Source organism: Manihot esculenta, chromosome 7, assembly GCF_001659605.2.
Source record: "Manihot esculenta cultivar AM560-2 chromosome 7, M.esculenta_v8, whole genome shotgun sequence".
Classification (NCBI taxonomy): domain Eukaryota; kingdom Viridiplantae; phylum Streptophyta; class Magnoliopsida; order Malpighiales; family Euphorbiaceae; genus Manihot; species Manihot esculenta.
In genome coordinates, this window is record NC_035167.2 from 33,402,694 (window position 1) to 33,424,239 (window position 21,546).

The window sequence follows — 21,546 nt, forward strand, 5'->3', positions numbered from 1 at the left end:
AGGTTGAAAATTTATATTTTTTTTAAAAAAAATGCATTAATGATGCTATTAAAATTACAGTATACAAAAATTTAATTATATATATATATATATATATATATATATATGTTGGGTGGCACTGCACTACTGTACAAATTGCAAAAGGTCAAAGCTTGAAGTTGCATTTATTTATTTATTTATCTCAAGCTGGAAATTGCTTAAATATTCATATTTAAGATCTCTACGAATCCAGCCCAGTCCTCTAAGTTACCTAATAACTTCTCCAGAGAATTTTTGACTCGCATATTGGAATCTTAATTTCATGCAACTTAAAGCAACTGAACCTTTTTATTTATTTGTTTTCAGTGAGAATAATAAGGGATTTTGCAAAAAATCAGTTATGATTTTGCTACTAATCTCAGTTACGATTTTGCATATAGTATTTTTTTTTTTTTTTTTTGTTGAAATGGAATGCATATAGTATTATATGCAAAGTTAAAAGAGAATTCAGAATGAAGGAAATGTGTTTGACAAGGCTCATTTAACTCTGATTCTGAAAATAATTTTTTTTTTTTTTAATTTAATACAAAACTTGGCTAGGATTATTAACTAAACCACTGAATGCGGAGATCCCTCCAAATGGCAGCAGCCAAGAAAGTTCTCATTCTTATTTCACCACCTTTCTTCTTGTCTCTTTTGCTAACCTTACAAATAGAAAGAGTCAAAACTCCATGCAAATAATCTAATATTTTCTTGCTTAAACAAACATTAATATATAATATTAATCCAAATGAAGACAATCTATTCAAGTAATCCAAGTCCTTAACAAATCAAAACACTTGAAATTCATAATCATGACATTTTTAATGAACAGAAACTAGCCTATACAGTAGTGAAGAAGAGAGCTAGCTTGTCTCATGGATCATGCACAAATTCCTTCTAACATGATCTCTTCTGGGTCTTTGTTAGAATCTCTGATTCATATCTCCAATGAAGTTTCTTCCATGGATAAGCTTCCTTGTTTACAGATGAGGAACATTTCAATCATGGTACGAAGGATCAAGCTTGTTTCTTCTTTGTTTGAAGATTTACAGGAAGCAAATTGTCCTCTTCCTCCATCTTCTATCTTGTGCCTTTCCGAGCTTTTCTACGTGATCAGAAGAGTGAAGATTCTGATTCAAGATTTCAAAGATGGCAGCTCGCTTTGGGGTTTGATTCAGACAGAATTTGTATCAAATCAGTTTTATGTTCTTGTGAAGGAGATGGGGAGAGCTCTTGATATTCTTCCTCTAAGCTTGCTTAATTTATCTGCAGATACTAGAGAACAAGTTGAGCTTCTTCACAAGCAAGCAAAGAGGGTAGATTTGTTAATTGACCCTAAAGAACTTCAAATAAGAGAAGAGCTTCTGCAGATAATGGCCTGCAATAATGATAAGAAGAATAGAAAGAACAAGGGCTCCATTGATTTTGTCAAAGTGAAAGAAGTTTTGAGCAGCATTGGATTAAGAAGTTCATTAGATTATGATGAAGAAATCCTGAAGCTTAAGTTTGAAGCAGAGAAGCAGGCAGGCACAGGAGGACTAATTGTGGTTTCCAATTTAAACAATCTCGTATCTCTTCTTACATTTACAAAGTCCATGATTTTCAGTGATGAAGATGAAGAGTTGGAGCATCAATCTGCATCTGTGAACAGAAATCAGGATGTTTCTTCATCTTCTCAATCAATTCTTCCAAACATTCCCGATGAATTCCGTTGCCCAATTTCTCTTGACTTGATGAAAGATCCTGTGATTGTAGCATCTGGGCACACTTATGATCGAAATTCAATTGCTCAGTGGATCAATGCAGGGCATCACACTTGTCCCAAAAGTGGCCAAAGGCTAATTCACATGGCTTTGATTCCAAATTATGCTCTCAAGAGTTTAGTGCACCAATGGTGCCAAGATAACAATATCCCAATGGCAGATTTCTCTCCTTCATCTTCCTCTGAATTGGAGAGAAGCAACAGCAAGAATAAATTACAAGAGGAGAAAGCTATAGATCACATTTCTGCCATTAAAGCTGCGACAGATGCTGTCAAAATGACAGCTGAATTCTTGGTGGGGAAACTAGCCATGGGGTCCCTGGAAATTCAGAGACAGGCAGCTTATGAACTCAGGTTGCTAGCCAAAACTGGCATGGATAATCGCAGGATAATTGCTGAAGCAGGTGCCATACCATTTCTGGTAACATTACTAGGTTCCACAGATGCAAGAATTCAAGAAAATGCTGTCACCGCCTTGCTGAATCTTTCTATTTATGAAAATAACAAGCGTCTCGTAATGGCAGCAGGAGCAACAGACAGCATAATAAATGTCCTGGAATCAGGGAAAACAATGGAGTCAAGAGAAAATGCAGCAGCAGCAATCTTCAGCCTGTCAATGATAAATGACAGCAAGGTGACAATCGGCGGCCGCCCCCGGGCAATTCCGGCCTTGGTTAGGCTGTTAAGAGAAGGAACAACAGCCGGAAAAAGGGATGCTGCAAGTGCACTATTTAATCTTGCAGTCCATAATGCAAATAAAGCAAATGTTGTAGTTTCAGGAGCAGTTCCTCTGCTGATTGAACTATTGGTGGATGACAAAGCAGGCATAACAGATGATGCCTTAGCTGTTTTGTCTCTACTTTTGAGTTGCTCTGAAGGGCTGGAGGAGATAAGGAACAGCAGAGTTCTGGTGCCTCTTCTGATTGATCTGTTGAGATTTGGATCAGCAAAAGGGAAGGAGAATTCTATAACTCTTCTGTTGGGTCTCTGCAAAAATGGAGGAGAAGAGGTTGCAAGACGTTTGTTAATGAATCCAAGGAGTGTTCCTTCTCTTCAGAGCTTGTCTGTTGATGGGTCATTGAAAGCTAGAAGAAAAGCTGATGCACTTCTTAGATTACTCAATAGATGCTGCTCTCAAGCTCAAAATCCTGTTGGATAAGAGGAGATCAGCAGGAAAATTCTGAAGGGAGAAGTGTACATTAATCATATTTATGCATATAAATGATATTGATGTTCATTGTTTATTTTGATTTCATGGTATTTTTTTGCAATTGTTATATGGGCAACCATGTGTTGGGAGAAATAAAATGTTTGCCAGAGTTTTTGTTGCTTAATATCTTTCACCTCAAATCCCTGTAAAGAATCAGACTGAAACTGAATCAAGAGCAGCTATTGCAGAAAGAAAAAGGAAAAATCACAATCTTAATATAGAGTTTATTTTTATTTTGCAATTAAAAATAAAATAAAAAAATTATCTGAATTTAAACTTTGAAATAGTCGAAACATGATTCAATTCCGTTCAAAAGAGGGTAGGAAAGGAAAAATATATTCTGCAATTCAAAGCCAAATCTTGTTTGGTGGGCAAGAAAATAAATTTTATCCCCGTTTCTTGCGGTCCATGTTAAATTAGATTATGCTAATTAACCCATTTTCAAAGTTTAATCTTAGTCGTGGTCAATGAATTTATATTTATATTTTATTTTAGCATGGCCATTATGAACGATGGCTGCTTTTCTTGCTTTCTCAATTTCTTTGGTCAACTCACGATTTGAAGTTCACCGGCTAGTAGCTTGAGGTTGAGATTATTATTATAACATAAAAAAACATTGATTTAATACAATTCAACAAATATATTTAAAAATATGCTTTTCATAATAAAGGGTCCGATTTTCTGATCTAATCGTCAGTTAATAAATCTGAGTTTTTGAAAATCGAACTGATTGAAAGCTAATCCATTTCCTATCTATGTGGGAGTCAATATGGAAGTTCGGATTGGCTGGCAGAGTTATCAGTTAATGCTGGAGGGGTCGCTGTTTCAGTTTGTGGAGGGTATGGGCGGTTTTGGCATTGCAGCGAACAGATGGTTAGCACAGTAGTTTTCGGTTGCTAGACATACATAGAAGACGGAAGGAGATGGACCTGGACTTGGTGTGAGAAGAGAACTGCTTATTTTGCAGACTGGGCCTTTGGAGATCCTTCTCCTAGCAATCTTTTACCGTTGTGGGTTTCATCTCCACCCTTTGAGATAACTAATTGAAAATTTTCAAGTTCTAAAAAAATATTAAAATATTATTTATTTAATTAGTTTTTTTTTTTTACTTTGTGAAAAATCAAAGCTTTTATATTCTCCATTGTAGTAGAAGTAAGTTATATTCTAACCCATTTAATAAAATTGATGTATTTTGGTATTGAGATAATTAATTTTAGCATAAATAAATGGAGAATTTTAAATTTAAAACATTATCATCTTTACATTTTAAAAGTTAACGAAAATGATCTATCGTTGATATATAATTCAAATTAAATGTAAACGTTAACACTTGAATTACATTATTCAGAAAAAAAAAAAACACTTGAATTACAGAATATAGCTAGATAAAAAGATTTCAAAACATATAAAATCCAACCTTACTCCTAAATTTCTAATAATTTCTCATCAAAAAGTTAAGTAAACACTGTATTGATTACCAGCCAACCATGAAGCCGCCCAACACCGCCACCGCCATCTTCCTAGTGCACTTCTTCACTTCTTTTTTCCTCTCTTTGCCATGTTCAACCACTGCTTCATCTCCAGCTCTAACAGCTCTCTACGCCTTCGGCGACTCCACCGACGACCCAGGAAACAACAACCAACTCGTGACTCTTTTCCGCAGCGATCATCCTCCATACGGCAAAGATTTTCCCTACCAAGTACCCACAGGGAGGTTCTCCGACGGAAAATTATCAACAGACTTCATAGTTTCATCATTAGGGTTGAAAGATCTCTTACCAGCATATCTAGACCCTAAACTCACCACAAATGATTTATTAACCGGCGTTAGTTTTGCGTCTGCCGGTACCGGATTAGATGACTTGACGGCAGAATTGGCCGGTGCACTAAAGATCTCAAGTCAGCTAGATTACTTTGATGAAGCAGTGACAAGGATGAAGGGATTGGTTGGTGAAGAGAAGGCTAAGTTTATAGTGGAAAATGCTATTTTTATTATTAGTGTTGGAAGTAATGATTTTATGGATAATTTCTATGAATTGCCAACGAGAAAATTTCAGTTTTCCATTTCTGGATATCAAGATTTTCTGCTTCATGAACTTGAATCCGCCATTCAGGTACTTCTTGAATCTTGATCCATCTTCTTCTTGTATATATGCATGCATGCATGAGATATTTAATGATTTTTTTAGTTATTAACTTGGATTTAAAAAAAAATTAAAAGTAATTATTATAAATTGAAATGTATGCATATTTAGTTATACTAATGGGTTTACAGAAGGAAGAAGAAGAAATTACTTATAAGGGAAAACTTGTGTAAAATAATAATTAATTAAGTTTAAGGAATGCCTATTTTAATTAAATTATTTAGAATCATTATTAATATCAATATTTTAGTTTAAAAATTATAAAATTTTAAAAAATATAATAAATTGAATAAAGGTAAACTTGTTTTTTTTTTTTTTTTTTTTTTCTCATATGGTTATCTGCACTGCAGAGACTATACAATGCGGGAGGGCGTAGATTTGCGATTGTGGGTCTGCCACCCATTGGCTGCCTACCAATCCAAGTGACAATTGGCAGCTTAATACCAGGCAAACACATGTTTCAACGTGTGTGTGTGGAGCAGCAGAACACTGACTCTATTGCCTACAACATTAAGCTTCAAAGTCTAATCTCAAGGTTAAAGGGTTCATGGGCCAAGGGTGCCAAAATATCTTACTTGGACATATATTATCCATTGGAGGACATGATCAATAACCCATCTAAATATGGTAAGCAAAATACTTTTTTTTTGGTATGAAGGATTTGAAGCAAAATACATTTTTTTAATTTAAATGTGATAGAGTGTTCTCATGATAGATTAAATACTTTATTTTTTTTACTGTGATTTTTTTTTTTGGTATGAAGGATTTGAAGAAACTCTTAGAGGTTGCTGTGGATTGGGGATAGTGGAAACAGGACCTCTATGTGATGTGATGGAAGCAACATGCAATGATGCATCAAAATATATATTCTGGGATGCTGTTCATCCAACCCAAGCTACTTATTTCTTCCTTGCTCAAACTGCTTTGCAGACAGTCATCCCATCTCTCCTCCCTTGATTTATTACATCCAATTTTCACATTGTTAATCTCTTTCTTTATTTGAAACTTTTTAAGCATTTAATTCAATTAATTAATGGTTAATTCAAGTCATGTTTCACGTTGACTACATATATTTAGAAGACAGAAGGAGGTCATTATCTAGGTAATTCATCTAAAAAAAATTCTAATTTTTTTTTTTAATTTTTTTGTTCTGATCCATTAATCCATATCATTGAAAAAAGAAAAGGAAAAATTAATTAAATGAAGTAGAAGCCAGATGACTAAATTAACTTGATAAGAATTATTTTATCTTCTGTCCAATTTGTCAAGCTTTTCTGTTTTTTGTAATTGTAATTAGCAAGCTATTTCTTGTCAAAGTATTTGCTATAATTAATTTACCTCCAATATAGGAAATTGAACAGAAGTTCAAATTATAAGATTCAATAAAAAAAATAAAATTACAAAAATTATTCTATACATGCATTTGATTAAGAAGCTTGAGTTCATTAATAAATGGGTATATATATATTTTTTAAGTTGATTTTTAATAAAATTTTTATTTATAAAAAAAATTAATTAATGAATAATTGAGTTAGAAAAATATATAAGTTGATTGTTAAAGATTCTAGAATCACGTGTAAAAGTGAAGACATGAGTTGCATATTTGTTGCCACACGTGCATGGACTCTCTTTTTAGTTTATAGGTTTACCTGCATTTGAGGTTTTGCCTTTTAGTTCTTCTTCTGTGACTTTGCTTCATTAATCATTAACATATATATATGTGAGGAATATTTTTATTTATTTATTTAAAAAATGAGCCTCAGAAAATGATAATATTTTACCAAATACAGAATTTTCATTACTTATTTATATGTTAAAAAATAAAATTGAATATTAATATATTTACGTACAAAAAATTTAGTGATATTAATAAGAATCATAATATATTTTACAAAATAAAAGAAAATTTGGTCAACAAAAAGAGTTGCATGCACTTGACTTGAGATTCCTCCCTCATTCTTTAACCAAACATTTGAACAATTTTCAAGAATTTCATTTTCATTCTTGGAAACAACAATGTTTATTAATTAAAATACTCTTATCAATAGCTAGATCTCTGTCACTTTTTTTTTTTTTTTTTTTTTCTGAGGGATCTCTGCCCCTTCATGGAAACAAAAGGCTTTGAGAAGATAATATGAACATTGATTAATCTCCTGTACATGTTCTCTGGATAAAACCCAATTTAAATAGCAAATTTTCAAGGAACATTTGTCCAGTATATCTATAAGATTACATATAAAGAAATATATGTTTGATTTATTATTTCAAGATCCTGAATTCTCTAGCTACTGAGGATCCATGCATGACTTTCCAAGATCAAGAAAGCCCTAAATATTATAAATACCCAGAACCCAATGTGCATATTTTGTAATGCTAAAAATAAATTCACCAAAACTGAAACCTACACAAGAAACCAAAAAAATAAAAGATAAAAAAAATTATATAATTGACTAATAATTACCTCTTGTAATGTTCTGATACAAATACGACATGATCCATCATTTTTTGAGCATTGTTTCTGGACAAGTACCTCAAGATCTCACTTAGAATTTTGTCTCATTCATAGAGTCAGACCTAGAGTACTTGCCCTTCTTGCATGTTTCCTACTTCCATCTTCATCATCTTCCTGCTTTAATCCGCTAGGCTTCGAAGAAGATGATGAAGATAATGAAAGAGATAAACTACTATTAACTTCATTATCACAACGATCACTCTTCAAGCCATTCTCAATTCCATCTTGTAATGTTACTTTGAGGGATAAGTTCAAATCCAAGTTGCAATCTGCATCCAAATTCTTCCTTTTTAGCATGTTTCCTGTTTCTTGAATTGTTCTCCAATTTTTGTTGTGGTTCTTGAAACAATCTTCTTCTTCTTCTTCTTCTTCTTCTTCTTTTTCTGCTTCTGTTACATCTGCTTCTCTTTCTTGCAACTTGATGTACTTGAAATCCAATGAGCTTGGCTTTGAACTTCCCATCTTCCAGGATCTGTGAATCGACTCGAGTGGTTGATGGGTTCCATTGATGATGTTTTGTCCATTGAAAGAAGAAGATTTGATATTAATGATGTTTGAATCATAATCAAGTGAATTGTGATGTTTCATGAAAGAGCCATAAATCTGGTGGTGATCAAGACCTCTCCACGGAGCATCTCCAAATCTTGGTGAATGAAAAATGAATTAATATAAACAATTTGAAGCTCAATTTCCTAAAACGAACGGGAGAAATTAAGGAAATAATCAAAATTTTCTCATACCTTAAACTGGTAAAATTCCTTTGATTGAAACCTTGTAGCATGGGAAGCTGGCTAAGTTTGAAGATATTATGAGCACCTCCTTCAAATAAAAGCCTTTGCCCTGTTAAAAATCTCTCCTAAGGTCAGAGAGAATATAAGAACCCAAAAGAAAAACCCTAATTTTACCATAATTTATGTTACAGAAGAGAATCACCTTGATTAGCATCATCAAGCTTCTTGCTTCTATACATCTAACAAATTAAAGAACAATGAAATTTTAGATCCAGAAGAAAATTGCTTCCATACATAAAGGATTACAGATTAATATTAAGCAAAAGATCAATTGAAATCTCCATACATAGATTGAAATATGTACCTGAAGATGGCTTTTCACATGAGCTATGCTCAGGCCTTTGATGTTCATCAATTGAAGAACCAGCTTTGGTGTTGCTTCTGAACAAAGATATAATTGCCACTATGTGCATGATTAGTAAATTCAAATTCCCTTTGAACTAAATTATCCCATTAATATTAGATCATTAGAAAAAAAAACCCAATTCAAAATCATTAATTAACCCAAAAAAAAACGAAGGAAAAAAGAATCAGGGATGATGATTATGGATACTAACTCTCTTGCCCTCCTAGTCTTTCAACTGCATGAACAAAACAAAGATGGAGATCGGGCGTCCACCGGAGTCTTGGCATTTTCGAACGGATATATTGCCGGACAGATCTACTAGCTCCTTCCTTCTTATCACTTTCTTCATCTGAGCTATTGCTTGTGGTGTCTCCATCATTTCTTGGCTTGCAGCTGCAACTTTTGTCAGCTTCCTCATCAGCCTCATCATCTTGGCTGACTTTCTTGCAAGAATAGCTTGACTTAGAGCCATGAAAACTATCACTTCTCTTCATCATCTTAATTTTCTTAGCTGTCTTCCTTAATCATCATATGATGAATTGAAGAATATGAGAATGATCTCAAGAAACAGCAAGTGACTATGAAACTTCGCTTGTTCAATATCTAGAGGTTGTTAAATTTAGAAATGACTTGTTGATGTTTCAGTTTTATCTCTCTTACCTCACCAAAGAGGAAAGAAAAAGAAGGCTTGAAAATTCTTTTAAGAAAGAATAAAGAGCTGATGATGATAAGCACTGCCAGAAATTGAAAACCCTAGACCTTATTAACAAATGAAGATACTCCTCTCAATCTGTCAATATATATATTTTATTGAACGACTTGCATGCATATAATGCACCTTATCATACATTGATGTATGTATGATGATGTCCATGTGATATTGATATTCATATTTTCATCTGAAAATTAATTAATTAATAGTTAAAGTGCTAGGCTGTCACTCACCCACAAGCTTGGGGGAGAAAAAGGGAACTATCTTTGCGTCGAGAATCACGGATACATGTCCTTGTCCCTACGTGAAGACTCCTTCCCTATGCCCTCTCTTCTCAACAACCCTTTAGATTTCTCTTTTTCTTAGGTCTCTTTCTTTATTATTTATAGCTAGCTTATTAATTTATTAATTATAATTAAGCCCTCCATGTCTATGACTTTCCTCACTAATTACTAATTAGGACAAACCCATGCAAAACATGACTCTCTTTGAGTGTTTTCTTGGTTTATTAGTACTATCATCACTTTGGTCTTTGGTGGGCCATCTAATTAAGCATGAGAAGAATGTTTTATGGAATTTTTCTACTTCATACTTGACCCTATATATATATTCTTACATTAATCATCATTATTAGTACTAATATGAATTTTAACTTTTAAGTTAAATATTAAATCCAAAATAAATTTATCACTAAATATTAAAATGAATGGTTCGACACTTTTCTCTTTTAAGTGCAAGAGTACAGTTGAAAGTTTCATTTTTATATAAAAAGTAAATACTTGTTGACGCTCTTCTCTTTTAAATTCGACTGAAAGTTTAATTCTTATATAAAGAGTAAATACTTATTAAAAGTAATTTAACTTTTGATTGACCGATTTGATATGATCAGAATAATATATGTATTTTTAAAAAAAAATTGAAATTTTAATTTCTTTTAGTATTTTAGATTCTCATATTTGAAATATTTGTTGAATATTGCAATTAAATTCGGGAATTATTAATTTATAATTATTATTCAAATATTAAAATGTTTATGAGCTTTTAATTCTTCAATCTTAAAAGCAAATTGGCTAGTATAATCATTCAAAATACAGTGATTAAATACATATTATTCACTTAATATACTCGAGTTTGAGTCGCTCTCCTAATTTCTTTTCTTACTATAAAAAAATTCATACATTTAATTGGACCATTCAACTTATACTCATGACATTGTCAAAACAATGCTATAAATTGGTGGTACTATTTTCTCTGAAAATTAAATATTGTCTATATAGTTTTAAATATATATAGAAATTGGTTTTGAATTTATGCCTAACAGCAATAAATATGATGGAATTAGAAAGAATGACTTGGTACATAGTCTAGACGATTAAATTCAACTCTTTGCATATTACAGAGAAAAACAATTCCAATGGTTTTATTTCATTTTAAAATTAAATAAAAAAATCCGTTGAATTTAACATATTTAGATGAACATTTTTTTTAATGATTTCTCAAATTATTTATTTTAATTAAGAGAGGATGGATTTGGTTTTATAACTTCCTTTCCTTTTTGATTCTGATGTTGTTAAAAATAAAATGATGATGTGATCGAAATAGAATTATATTATAATTGGCTAAACCTGCAAAAAAGAGAATGTGAGATGTTCCAACACTCAACTCAATAAACTAGAGAACTTGAGAGTATTTGTGTGGGAGAATAACTTACTTTGGTCTCTAGGGTCATTCTTTTTATATACTGTAAGAAGATATGGATAAATATAGTATTTTCTAATATTCCGGTGATAATGTGGCCGGTTCGCTGGTAAGGGATCTTCATCGGCTAATTGATTGGAAATCCCATGATCGCAGGCGTAAAGGAGATCTACTGGATTATAGCTGTTAATGGTAACTTCCTTATAAAGACTTACCCAGACATTGAGAGAGCAAGTGTGTCCACTTTGAGGCTGACCTATCCTGAGAGCAGGTCTTTTCTCTTGGCTCCGGACATAATAGTCGTCTGAGTCTTCCTAAGGGGCTGGACATTCGAGTATTTATGAGGAGCTGGACATCCGAGTCTTCCTTTCTACAGGTGAAACTGTTTATCAGCTTATCAATACCTTATCACGTGACCCTGTCTTATAGTGACAGTTTCCAGCTTACTTTGAAAATTTCTCATGTAGCATCAAAGATCTCTCGTTGGTCTTCGATTATTTAGATTCGAAAGTGACAGTTGTCTTCGCGGTTTGGGGCACGTAGCTTGTTTAGATTGACCTTCCATATTCACATTGCTTTGCTTGCTCCTGCCCATAAATGATAATTGTTTTGTGGCTATGATAATTAAAAAAATAAACTTATAATCTTTAGTTTTAGCCCTATCGAATTTCTGAGCATTTTCTTATCCCGATGGCCTTGGTGATATTTTGGGTCTTTTGTCTTGGACGAACTAAACCTATCGAATTTCTGAGCATTTTCTTATCCCGATGGCCTTGGTGATATTTTGGGTCTTTTGTCTTGGACCTTCGTCCAAGCATATTTTCCTCTGGTCAACTTCTGGACTCTTGAACTATGATTTTTATCTGAGCACTTTTGCTCTCGTACCTCCTCCGGGCTCTTTTATCTTTAAGCATCTTTTGAGTATTTTTGCTTTTGTGCCTCTTCCACACATTTTTGCCTTGAAGTAACTTTCGAGCATTTTTTCTCTTAAGCGTCTTCCGAATATTTTTGCCTTGAAGTGTCTTCCGAGTATTTTTAGGTATTCTGGTCTCTTAAAGTATCTTCCGAGTATTTTTGCTTTTGCATATCTTCTGGACTCTTTTGCCCTTAAGCATTTTCTGAGTATTTTGCACATTGTGCATCGTCTGGGCACTTTTTCCCTTAAGCATGTTTCGAGCATTTTCTCACTTTGTTGAGTTTCCAAGCATTTTCTAACCCCATATAACCTTGACAGGCTTCCCGATCTTTTGCAGTCTTGACGAGCTTTTGGCAACAAATGCCTTTGTGAGCTTCCATGCATTTTTCTAACCCTTACGAGCTCCTTGGTTTTTTCTAGCCTTTACGAGCTTCTAAACATTTTTCTAACTCTTGCGAGTTCTTTGGCCTTATACAGCCCTGACGGGCTTCCTGGCCTTTTACAACTCTGACGAGCTTTTGGCACCAAATGTCTTTAGTGGGCTTTCGGGCATCTCCCTAGCCCTTATGAGCTCCCTGAATTTTTCTTGGCAGGCTTTCTAGCATTAAACACCTTAGAATCTTCTCATGATGCAAGACTAACACCCGGTAGGTCGGTCTGGCATGTACCCACCTTTAAGCCTGACATTAAATACTCGGATAGCCTTGTGGCCTTTTATGAATTTATTTTTGCGGATTAGTGCCCGAATTATAATGTGAGACCCATGTCTGGATGGCCTTATAGCCTTTTATGAATTTGTTTCTGCAGACCAGTGCCCTGGATTATCTTCAAGACCCATGCTTGAATGGCTTTGTGGCCTTTTGTGAATTTGTTTACGCAGACCCGCGTCTGGATTATAATGCGAGACCCATGCTCGGATGGCTTTGTAGCCTTTTATGAATTTGTTCTCACGGATTCGTACCCGGATTATCTTCAAAACTCATGCCCGGATGGCCTTTTGTGAATTTGTTTCCGCGAACCAACATCCCGATTATAATGCGAGACCCATGTCTGGATGGCCTTGTGGCCTTTTATGAATTTATTTTTATGGACTAATGCCCGAATTACTTTCAAGACTCATGTCCAGATAGCCTTGTGGCCTTTTGTAAATTTATTTTCGTAGACCAGCGCTCAGATTATAATGTGGAACTTATGCCCGGATGGCCTTGTGGCCTTTTATGAATTTGTTTCCGCAGACCAGCTCCCATATTATAATGCGGAACCATGCCTAGATGGCTTTGTGGCCTTTTATTAATTTATTTTCGTAGACTAGTGTTCGGATTATAATGCGAAACCCATGCTCGGATTATCTTTGGGACCCATGCTCGGATGCCCTTGTGGTCTTTTATGAATTTATTTCTGCAGACTAGCGTCTAGATTATAATGCAGGACCCATGCCCGGATGGCTTGACATTAAATGCCCTATGGCCTTTATTCTTGCCTCCACTTTTTCATCCATATATCCAATGATTCTAATTTTCCGATAAAAGAAGTTTGAAGAATGCATTTTAGTTTTATAATATTTTCATAAATCGCAAACATTTTTCTAAAGATAAGAGACTCGATCGTTAACTTGACCAATTTTAAAACTCAAAATTTGACTCAAAAGCTGGATAGTTTAACTCAGAACATGAATATCTGCGATATTTTCCTTATATATTGTCACTTCTATTAACACTTGGTCCTCTTGCAATCATATGGATGATCTCCCGCAGGTTCTCTGTCAGGAGCAATTTTGGGAATTGTTATCTTGAGCTCAGATCTCGTATCTTTTATACTCTTTTTGATGAACTTCTGAAGTTGTCGTTCCCTACTAACCTTTTGATCCCATCTTTCAATTGCTAGCACTCCTCCGTCACATGTTCGTAGTCTTTATGAAAATGGCAGTACCTGGTCCTATATCATTTTTTGGCTTTATTAGGATTGAGTCCGAGAGGCCACCTGATCCTCTTGTCATTTTTCCTAATCCACATAAGGATATGCGTTCATGAGTCGTTCAGTGAGGTATATTTCTTATAATTTCCTCCGAAGACCAGGTAACTTCTGTAGTCTCACTCATACCCTTGCTTTTCTGGCTTTTGGCCTTGCTTTTGACCTCTCCTTTTGTCCTCTTGCTATCCCTTTTGGCACCTTTGGGAAGTCTATCCCAAACTCTAGCCAGCATCCTTGAGAACATTATCTAAAGGCTCTCCTTCCTCGAACTTGTCCTTCCATTTGGACCATATTGGGATTGCCACTGTCCGAGTCCCCGAGGTATCCTCAGACTTCTTCCCTTCCCTTGGGAGCCATAAGTGATGCCTCTTCCTGAGCTTTATATTGCTCGAGTATAACCTACAACTTTCTGACGTACTGAAGTATTTGCTCAATATTCAGATTGTTGAAATTTGCTTCGTTGATTATAGAGGTCTTGTTTTGCCCACTGTCAAGAGTGGAAGAAATAATAGCATCCTCATTGGTAGCAAACTCAACAGTAGCTCATGAGTTGTCGGCGATTTTGAGAGATAAAAGGGATAAGAGACTGGTTTTTATCCAAATGAACGGAGAGAATTCAATGGAATTCCCGGTAGTAGAATCAAATGATGTTATAAATAAAATGATGATGAGGCCATAATAGAGTTATGTCGTGATTGGCTAAACATGCAAAGAAGAGAATGTGAGGTGATGGAGGGTGCTCATGACCGCAACTCCGACACTTAAGTCAGTAAATTGAAGAAAACAATGAATGATGAACTTGAGAGTATTTGTATGGGAGAATAGCTTACCTTGGTCTCTCTGTCGTTCTCTTTATATACTGTAAGAAGATGGAGATGAATATAGTATTTTCTGATAATTCGGTGATGACGTAGTCGGATCGCTGGTAAGGAATCTTCACCAACTAATTAGTCGAAAATCACATGATCACAGGCGCAAAAGGGATCTACTGGATTATAGTTGTTTACAACAACTTCCTTATGAAAACTCATCTAGACGTTGAGAAAGAGAGTCTGTCTACCCTGAGACTGAGTTGTCCTGAGACCAGATCTTTTCTATTGGCTCAGGGCATAATGATCATCCGAGTCTTCTTAAGAGGCCAGGCATTCAACTCTGTCTTATGATGACAGTTTTTGACTTATTTTGAAAAATTCTCATGTAACATTACTTTTTTTAATCTACAACTACTTAATTAAATATAAAAAAATATAAATTGATTCATAAAATGTTAACAACGGGGTTAGTTACAGAAAATATACCTTTTATTTTTTTTTAAAAAAATTATTTTTTAAAAAAATTAAAATATGTGTTATTTTAACATTTTTACTCTAATTAAAAATAGAAAATAAATTTCTATTTTTAAAATTTTATAAAAAAAATAAAAATATTGAAATAATTATTTTCTATATTTTCTTCATTATATTGAAAAATTAAAAACACCATTTTTCAAAGTGTAAAATATGGAACTCCATGCACGAATAAATTTTACATAAATAAAAAATAATCTTTAATAATTATATTTATATATTTAAACATACATAAATTTTTTTATCTTAAATTAATATAAAAATTAAAGTGAAGAGTGTTATAAAAAAAATAAACATCTTTTCTAAAAAATAATTTTAAACATATTTTTTAGTTTTTTCAATTAAAAATAATTTTCAATATTATATGAAATGAATTAATTTTCTCAATTTTTTATAAAAAAACAAAAATAAAAAATTATTTTTTGTACTAAAAGTATCCTAATATTTTTTAAAGAAAGAGAATAAATTAAATGGTATTGTTGTGATTTAAAAGCACATGAGGGTGGGTTTTGACCCAACTACTCTATCAAATTGGTATATTTATGAAACCTAATATTCCATTCCATCCATCCTTGTGTCTTTTTTTTTTAAAAAAATATTAATTAAAACTACACATTTAATTTAAATTTCCAAATATAGTTGAGTCTCTTTATATGACATAACCACTAACCAAAGCTTCCCACTTTTCCTCAGCTAAAAACTTCTTCCCATCACAAGGATCTTGACATTATTCAAAGCCGTCCAAGAAATCAGTTTCTCTGAAAAGCTCTTCAATATATAAGTCAATTAAAGAGATATATATAATTAGGTTATAATTACTAGAAAAAATATATTTTTTTAAAAAAATATAAATAAAATATAAATAAATAGGTTATAATTTGTTAAATAAGAAAATATGAAGGACAAAAAAATAAATAAACAAAGAAGGCAGGTGATGAGTTCTGAACAACAAGCTGTAAAGTCAACTGTTGTAAACAGCTGCTTCTTTTATTCAATTTTTAATTTTTAATTTTAATTTTTTTTTAAAAAAAAATATTATGCATGAGAATACGTGAAGCTATTAATACGGATCTGCCTTAGCCTATCCTTTCAGAATTAGGGATGTCTGTCTTTTTCCTACATTTTTTTCTATTTCCATCATTACCCCTCACCATCTCATCATCATGCACCATTCTTCCACATCCCATGTGATCCCATCCCATCGCTATCTCCTAAATTTAATTCAGATTAAAAAAAAAAAAGACATTTATAATAATCTTGAATAAAATAACTGAATACTCATTGAGTCATGATTTAATCGATTTTTTTTAAACATTTCGATTTTCATATAAATTATGCATCACTAATTCAGATTTTTTTTAAACATTTAGATTTGGATGGATATGTAGTTGAAATTAATCATATTTGATGAGTTTAAGATCACATTAGGGAGATTTTTTTATTTTTAATTTAATTCGATTGTAATTTTAGTTAAATTTAATAATAATTTTTTTAAAAAAATATATTTTTAAATCGATTCAAATCATAAATTGAACATATCAATTTCAAATTGATTTAAAACTAGTTTTGATAATTATCTTTCATATATACGTTTCTTATTTTTAAAATTCAGTCTTGAGCATATTTAAATTGAGGATTTAAATTTGACATTTCATACACATATATATATATAATTTAAATTTTATTAAATTTAAAAATATTATAAAATGATTTAATTACTAGAACTAAAATCAAAGTTGAATAAAAATAATTAACCATAAATAAGTGAGTTTCAGTGGCGTCTAAATTTATTTAGAAAAGAAAACATTCCGTCCCTTTTATTCCTTTTCCTTTTATCTCTTAATAATGTCTAATTACCTCTCTATTATAGTGTCATATATTTTTATTATTTAAATTCGTACGTCTGGATGTATCAGAGTACATTTTCACATCAGGTGACCATTTAATCAATGTGGTCTATCTCATCTCTTATTGTAAGGCTAATCACGTGATATTGAATCGACTTATCTATATGGAGTTTAATGAATTTTAAACACGTAGAATTTTTTAGTGAATTTTGAGCATATATCTTTCTTTTATGGATCAAGTCTCATCCCCTTACTAGAGAAGTCCAACAGTAAAAAAAAATAATTTTATCGAAATATAGAAGCATATAAATACAATTGGAATTTGGATAATACATAAACCCATCATTATTATTACACTACAATAATAAGTAATAAAAAAATAAAATATTACTACTTAATTTCTATAATATATAAATAATTTTTTAAATAATATTTTTCATAAAAATATATTTTTAAAATGTAAATTATTTTTTTAAAAAATCAAGAGAAACGTGCAAAGATGCATTTTGAAAAAAAATAATAAATCTACAAGCCAGAATTATAAGTTGAAGGACGTTTGGCCTTTACTCGCTCTCCCTCACTAACTTTTACTTATATTTTAGTAGAAATATTAGTAAAGAATTAATAGAATTACCTAAATTTCATAAGTTGCATGCTTTTAATTTCTAAATCAACTCAGATTTAATATATGATATGTACAATTGATTATTATAATTATATTTAATATTATTTTATTTTAAAATTATTTTAAATATTTTTAATATTTTTAAAAGAAATATAATGAAAAATTAATTTAAAAAATTATTATTTTTTAAATATATTAAAAAAATAAAATAAATAAAAATCATGAGATGAAATTGATTTAGCACAGTAATCATCAATGTATAAAATTGGTCAATTTAGAATGAAGTGTACGATGGTTATGCTATTATTATTTTATATATAATATACGTTTGATTAACCAAAAGAATGCTAATCAGTGATTAGCTGACGGGTGCGTGTCCTTTCACGCAGAAAACGTATTGGCTGGTTGAAAACGAAATATTAATAATATTATTACTATTTATTATTATTATTAGAATTTTATTCAAGACTTCATAATTCTGTGACATTACTGTTTGAACTACTTCTTTAGAGAAAATAAAAAAAGTTAAAAAGAATAATTTAAAAAAAAAACTTAATAAAACCCTAAAATAAATGAAAGATTCATAATTTTTTTGTGCTTTTGTATGGAAAACAGCTGAAGGTTCACATGTATACATCTGAGATGATATGCCAATTCTTTTCTCCTCAGCCATGAAAATGAGGGATTTTTTTTTTTCCCCTTTTCCTTTTTATGTTGGAAAAAATAGATCTCTCTCCCATCAATTGATCAAACTTTTTAATTTTCCCTCCAGCTTCAAACTAAAGTCATGGTTATTATTAGACTAAAATTGTTTAAGGAAAAGTTGAATAAAAACAAGAAGTTTCATTAAATAATAGAGTGAGGATCAATCAATTCCCTTCAAATTAAGTCGTCGTTCTTGACTTAATACAGTATATAGAGCTGGCTTCCTCTTACTACATAATTTTAATTGACGGCGTAAATGCTGCTGCCGCTGCTTCAACACCCCCATCATCTCCTCCTGTATTCCAACTTCAATAAATATTCTTATTCTTTTTTACCCATTTGCTAGAAATTACAGAATAAAATCCCATCATGCTCTTAGGCCAACTGACTGCGGGAAAGAAAAAAGAGGGAGAGATCGATCTATTTTGACCTCAGCATGGCACCCTGACTATTATTCTACGAGTAATGACTCAACAATATTAAAATATTTAAAAAAGGTTTGGTAGTCAACTTTTCATTTGAGTTCCCAAAACTACTGAATAACTGAAAAGTCATTAGGATATAAATAAATTAAGTTATTCCTTTGAGATTTAACTTTATAAAATTTCAATCAGACTTAATTTAATTTTTAAATAAGATAAATTTAAATTAAATTTTTAAATTTATTTAATAAATGAATAAAATTTAAATTTTATATTATTTGACTAATTAAATTTTGTAAACTCAATTTATTTCTAAATTTATAAGCCGTTTGTAAATAAATTCGTTAAACAAACCTAACACAATACCGTAAAAAAAAAAAATTAACTCAAAACCAAAATTTCATGAATCAAACATGTATTAACTAAAGTTTAAATATATAAAATTTAATTATATTTTTAAAATTTACAATATTTAAATCGTTAAAATTTAAAAATTTATATTTTTAAATTTACAAATTAATTTATATATATACTTATTGAATTAAAATTATTTAATTTTAAATTAAAACTTATCATATCTATAAATAAATTAAATTGTTTATGAACTGTTCAAAATTAGATTCGATAAAAATATAACTCGTCTAAATTTATTTGTTAAATAAATTAAATTTAAACTTATTAACATTCGACTCAGAATCAAATTTAAATTTTTAAAATTCAATTGAATTCCCAAAAAATTAAAGTTATTTGACATTTTCCATTTTAACATTTCTAAATCCAAAAGTCACAAAGGGCTGCGCTTAACTTTCTCCTTCTAACTCATACAAAGAGGCTACAAGGTTCAATCAGAATATTATAAGATTAAACTACTTTCCGGTCACCATTGCACCCATCATTGATGATGGCATTCAGCCACAAGTAACTCACTCCTTATGGTAATTTTCAAAATACACAAAATACATGCTTCTTGATTCATATGAATGTGTGAATAATCTTGTCTTTTTCCAAATAGAATCTCATGAGAAGTTTTTTAATTCAAAACAGAACTCGGTGTAGTGTAATATTTATGACATGTGTGGCTATTAAAATTGATTCTCTCAAAAACATTTTAGTAACTGTAATTAGAACATGGGAGCTCTAGCAACTTGTAAAAAATATTTGTATTTTATTTTCACTATATCATTTTGTTGAGGTGTGTATGGACATAATTTTTTAATGCAAAATATCTTTTCTAAAAATTGAGTGCACTGTTCCATTATTAGTCTTTATGATTTTGATTATTTTCTAAAATTGGTTTTGTGCCATCATTATAAAATCATGTAAAGTATCAAAAGTTTTAGTTTTATCTCTTAATAAGAAAGTCCAAGTTGCTCTAGAGAAGTCATCTATCACAGTAAGAATATACTTAGTGCTAGAGATTGTATGTAAAGTGTAAGGTCTCATAAGTCAATATGCAAGGATAGAGGTAGAAAAAATTTTACTTTTAAAAAACATAAGTCTTTGTTGCTTAGCCAAATGGTATATGTCACATACCGGCTGATCACTATTTACATGTATCTAAGGAATATGATAGTGCTTGGTATTTGGGGGATGACCCATCATAGCATGCCAAAAAATATTTTCATCTTTGCTGGATATACTGCAAATCTTATTCAGTAGAGGTAGTTTCCATATATGTAGGTAACTCCTTTTGGACTGAGAATCCAACTTGTATAAGCCATCTTGTAGGGTCCCAATAGCTAATGCTTCACTCGTCTAAAAATCTTGCAAAATGCAATAGATATTAGTGAACGAAAATGTGATGTTTAAGTCTTGTGTTAATCAGCTCAATGAAAGCAAATTGTATTTGAAGCTAGGAGTAAACAAAACATTATGAAGGGTAAGGTTAGGTTTAAGGAGGTATGGAACCAGTATGTGTAACATTCTAGTGTTTGCCATTGGGAAATTTGATAAAACAGCTGGCATTCAGTTTAGTGGGTTCAATTTAGTGGGTTCAGTAAACAGAGAAAAATCATAGCACATATGGATTGTAACTCCTATATCTATAATCCAAGTTCCTGCATCATTAATCTTATGACTATTAGAGTAGCAAATTGTTCCAGAACCTGTAAAATCATTAAAGGCAACACAACTAGCTTCATTAACACTTGAGGCACCATGTTGGGTCCTTATATACTTTAGGATATCCCTGTAGCTTGTGTCCTATTGATTTGCAATACACGCATCACTTATCACCTTGTTAACTTCCTCTATTTTCAATTTTCAATATCATGGAATGTGCTTTGTTAACGGCAGGCAAAGGGTCCAATAATAATATTTGATTCCTAACATGATCATGAATATCATTTAATCCCATCATAAATATCATTTAATCCCATCAGAAATTAAATGAGCCTATCCTCATTGTCTATTTCAACTAGATTTTTTGAAACACCATTGTTACAACGTAGTAGAGGTTTAAAACATGCAAGTTCATCTCATAACTTTTTCAGTTTAGTGAAATGTAGTATAACAAATA

At 31.6% G+C, this 21,546-nt stretch overlaps 3 protein-coding genes across 3 annotated transcripts; 2 read left to right on the forward strand and 1 right to left on the reverse strand.

Annotated features, from left to right (window-relative positions):
- The first annotated feature begins 797 nt into the window (after positions 1–797).
- Positions 798–3,199, forward strand: LOC110619791 (U-box domain-containing protein 1). The gene has a single exon (XM_021763345.2). It carries the CDS (start codon positions 897–899, stop codon positions 2,940–2,942), a length of 2,046 nt encoding a protein of 681 aa, XP_021619037.1. The 5' UTR covers positions 798–896; the 3' UTR covers positions 2,943–3,199.
- A 1,281-nt stretch (positions 3,200–4,480) lies between these two features.
- LOC110619080 (GDSL esterase/lipase At2g40250) lies at positions 4,481–6,094 on the forward strand. Its single transcript, XM_021762336.1, has 3 exons — positions 4,481–5,107; positions 5,488–5,764; positions 5,901–6,094. The coding sequence occupies exons 1-3, from the start codon at positions 4,481–4,483 to the stop codon at positions 6,092–6,094; spliced, it is 1,098 nt and encodes a 365-aa protein (XP_021618028.1).
- A 1,187-nt stretch (positions 6,095–7,281) lies between these two features.
- On the reverse strand, positions 7,282–9,551 carry LOC110619576 (putative Myb family transcription factor At1g14600). Its single transcript, XM_021763090.2, has 5 exons — positions 8,998–9,551; positions 8,745–8,821; positions 8,583–8,619; positions 8,390–8,489; positions 7,282–8,292 (listed from the first exon to the last, which is right to left on the reverse strand). The coding sequence occupies exons 1-5, from the start codon at positions 9,281–9,283 to the stop codon at positions 7,698–7,700; spliced, it is 1,095 nt and encodes a 364-aa protein (XP_021618782.1). The 5' UTR covers positions 9,284–9,551; the 3' UTR covers positions 7,282–7,697.
- Positions 9,552–21,546: the final 11,995 nt, after the last annotated feature.

Coding starts and splice junctions, on each gene's coding strand:
- LOC110619576 (XM_021763090.2), bottom strand. CDS start 9,283: ATGATGAAGAGAAGTGATAGTTTTCATGGCTCTAAGTCAAGCTATTCT. Junction 8,822..8,997: donor AAGACTAGGAGGGCAAGAGA/GTTAGTATCCAT, acceptor ATCTTTGTTCAG/AAGCAACACCAAAGCTGGTT. Junction 8,490..8,582: donor GCTTGATGATGCTAATCAAG/GTGATTCTCTTC, acceptor GATTTTTAACAG/GGCAAAGGCTTTTATTTGAA.
- LOC110619791 (XM_021763345.2), top strand. CDS start 897: ATGGATCATGCACAAATTCCTTCTAACATGATCTCTTCTGGGTCTTTG.
- LOC110619080 (XM_021762336.1), top strand. CDS start 4,481: ATGAAGCCGCCCAACACCGCCACCGCCATCTTCCTAGTGCACTTCTTC. Junction 5,108..5,487: donor AACTTGAATCCGCCATTCAG/GTACTTCTTGAA, acceptor TCTGCACTGCAG/AGACTATACAATGCGGGAGG. Junction 5,765..5,900: donor CAATAACCCATCTAAATATG/GTAAGCAAAATA, acceptor TTTGGTATGAAG/GATTTGAAGAAACTCTTAGA.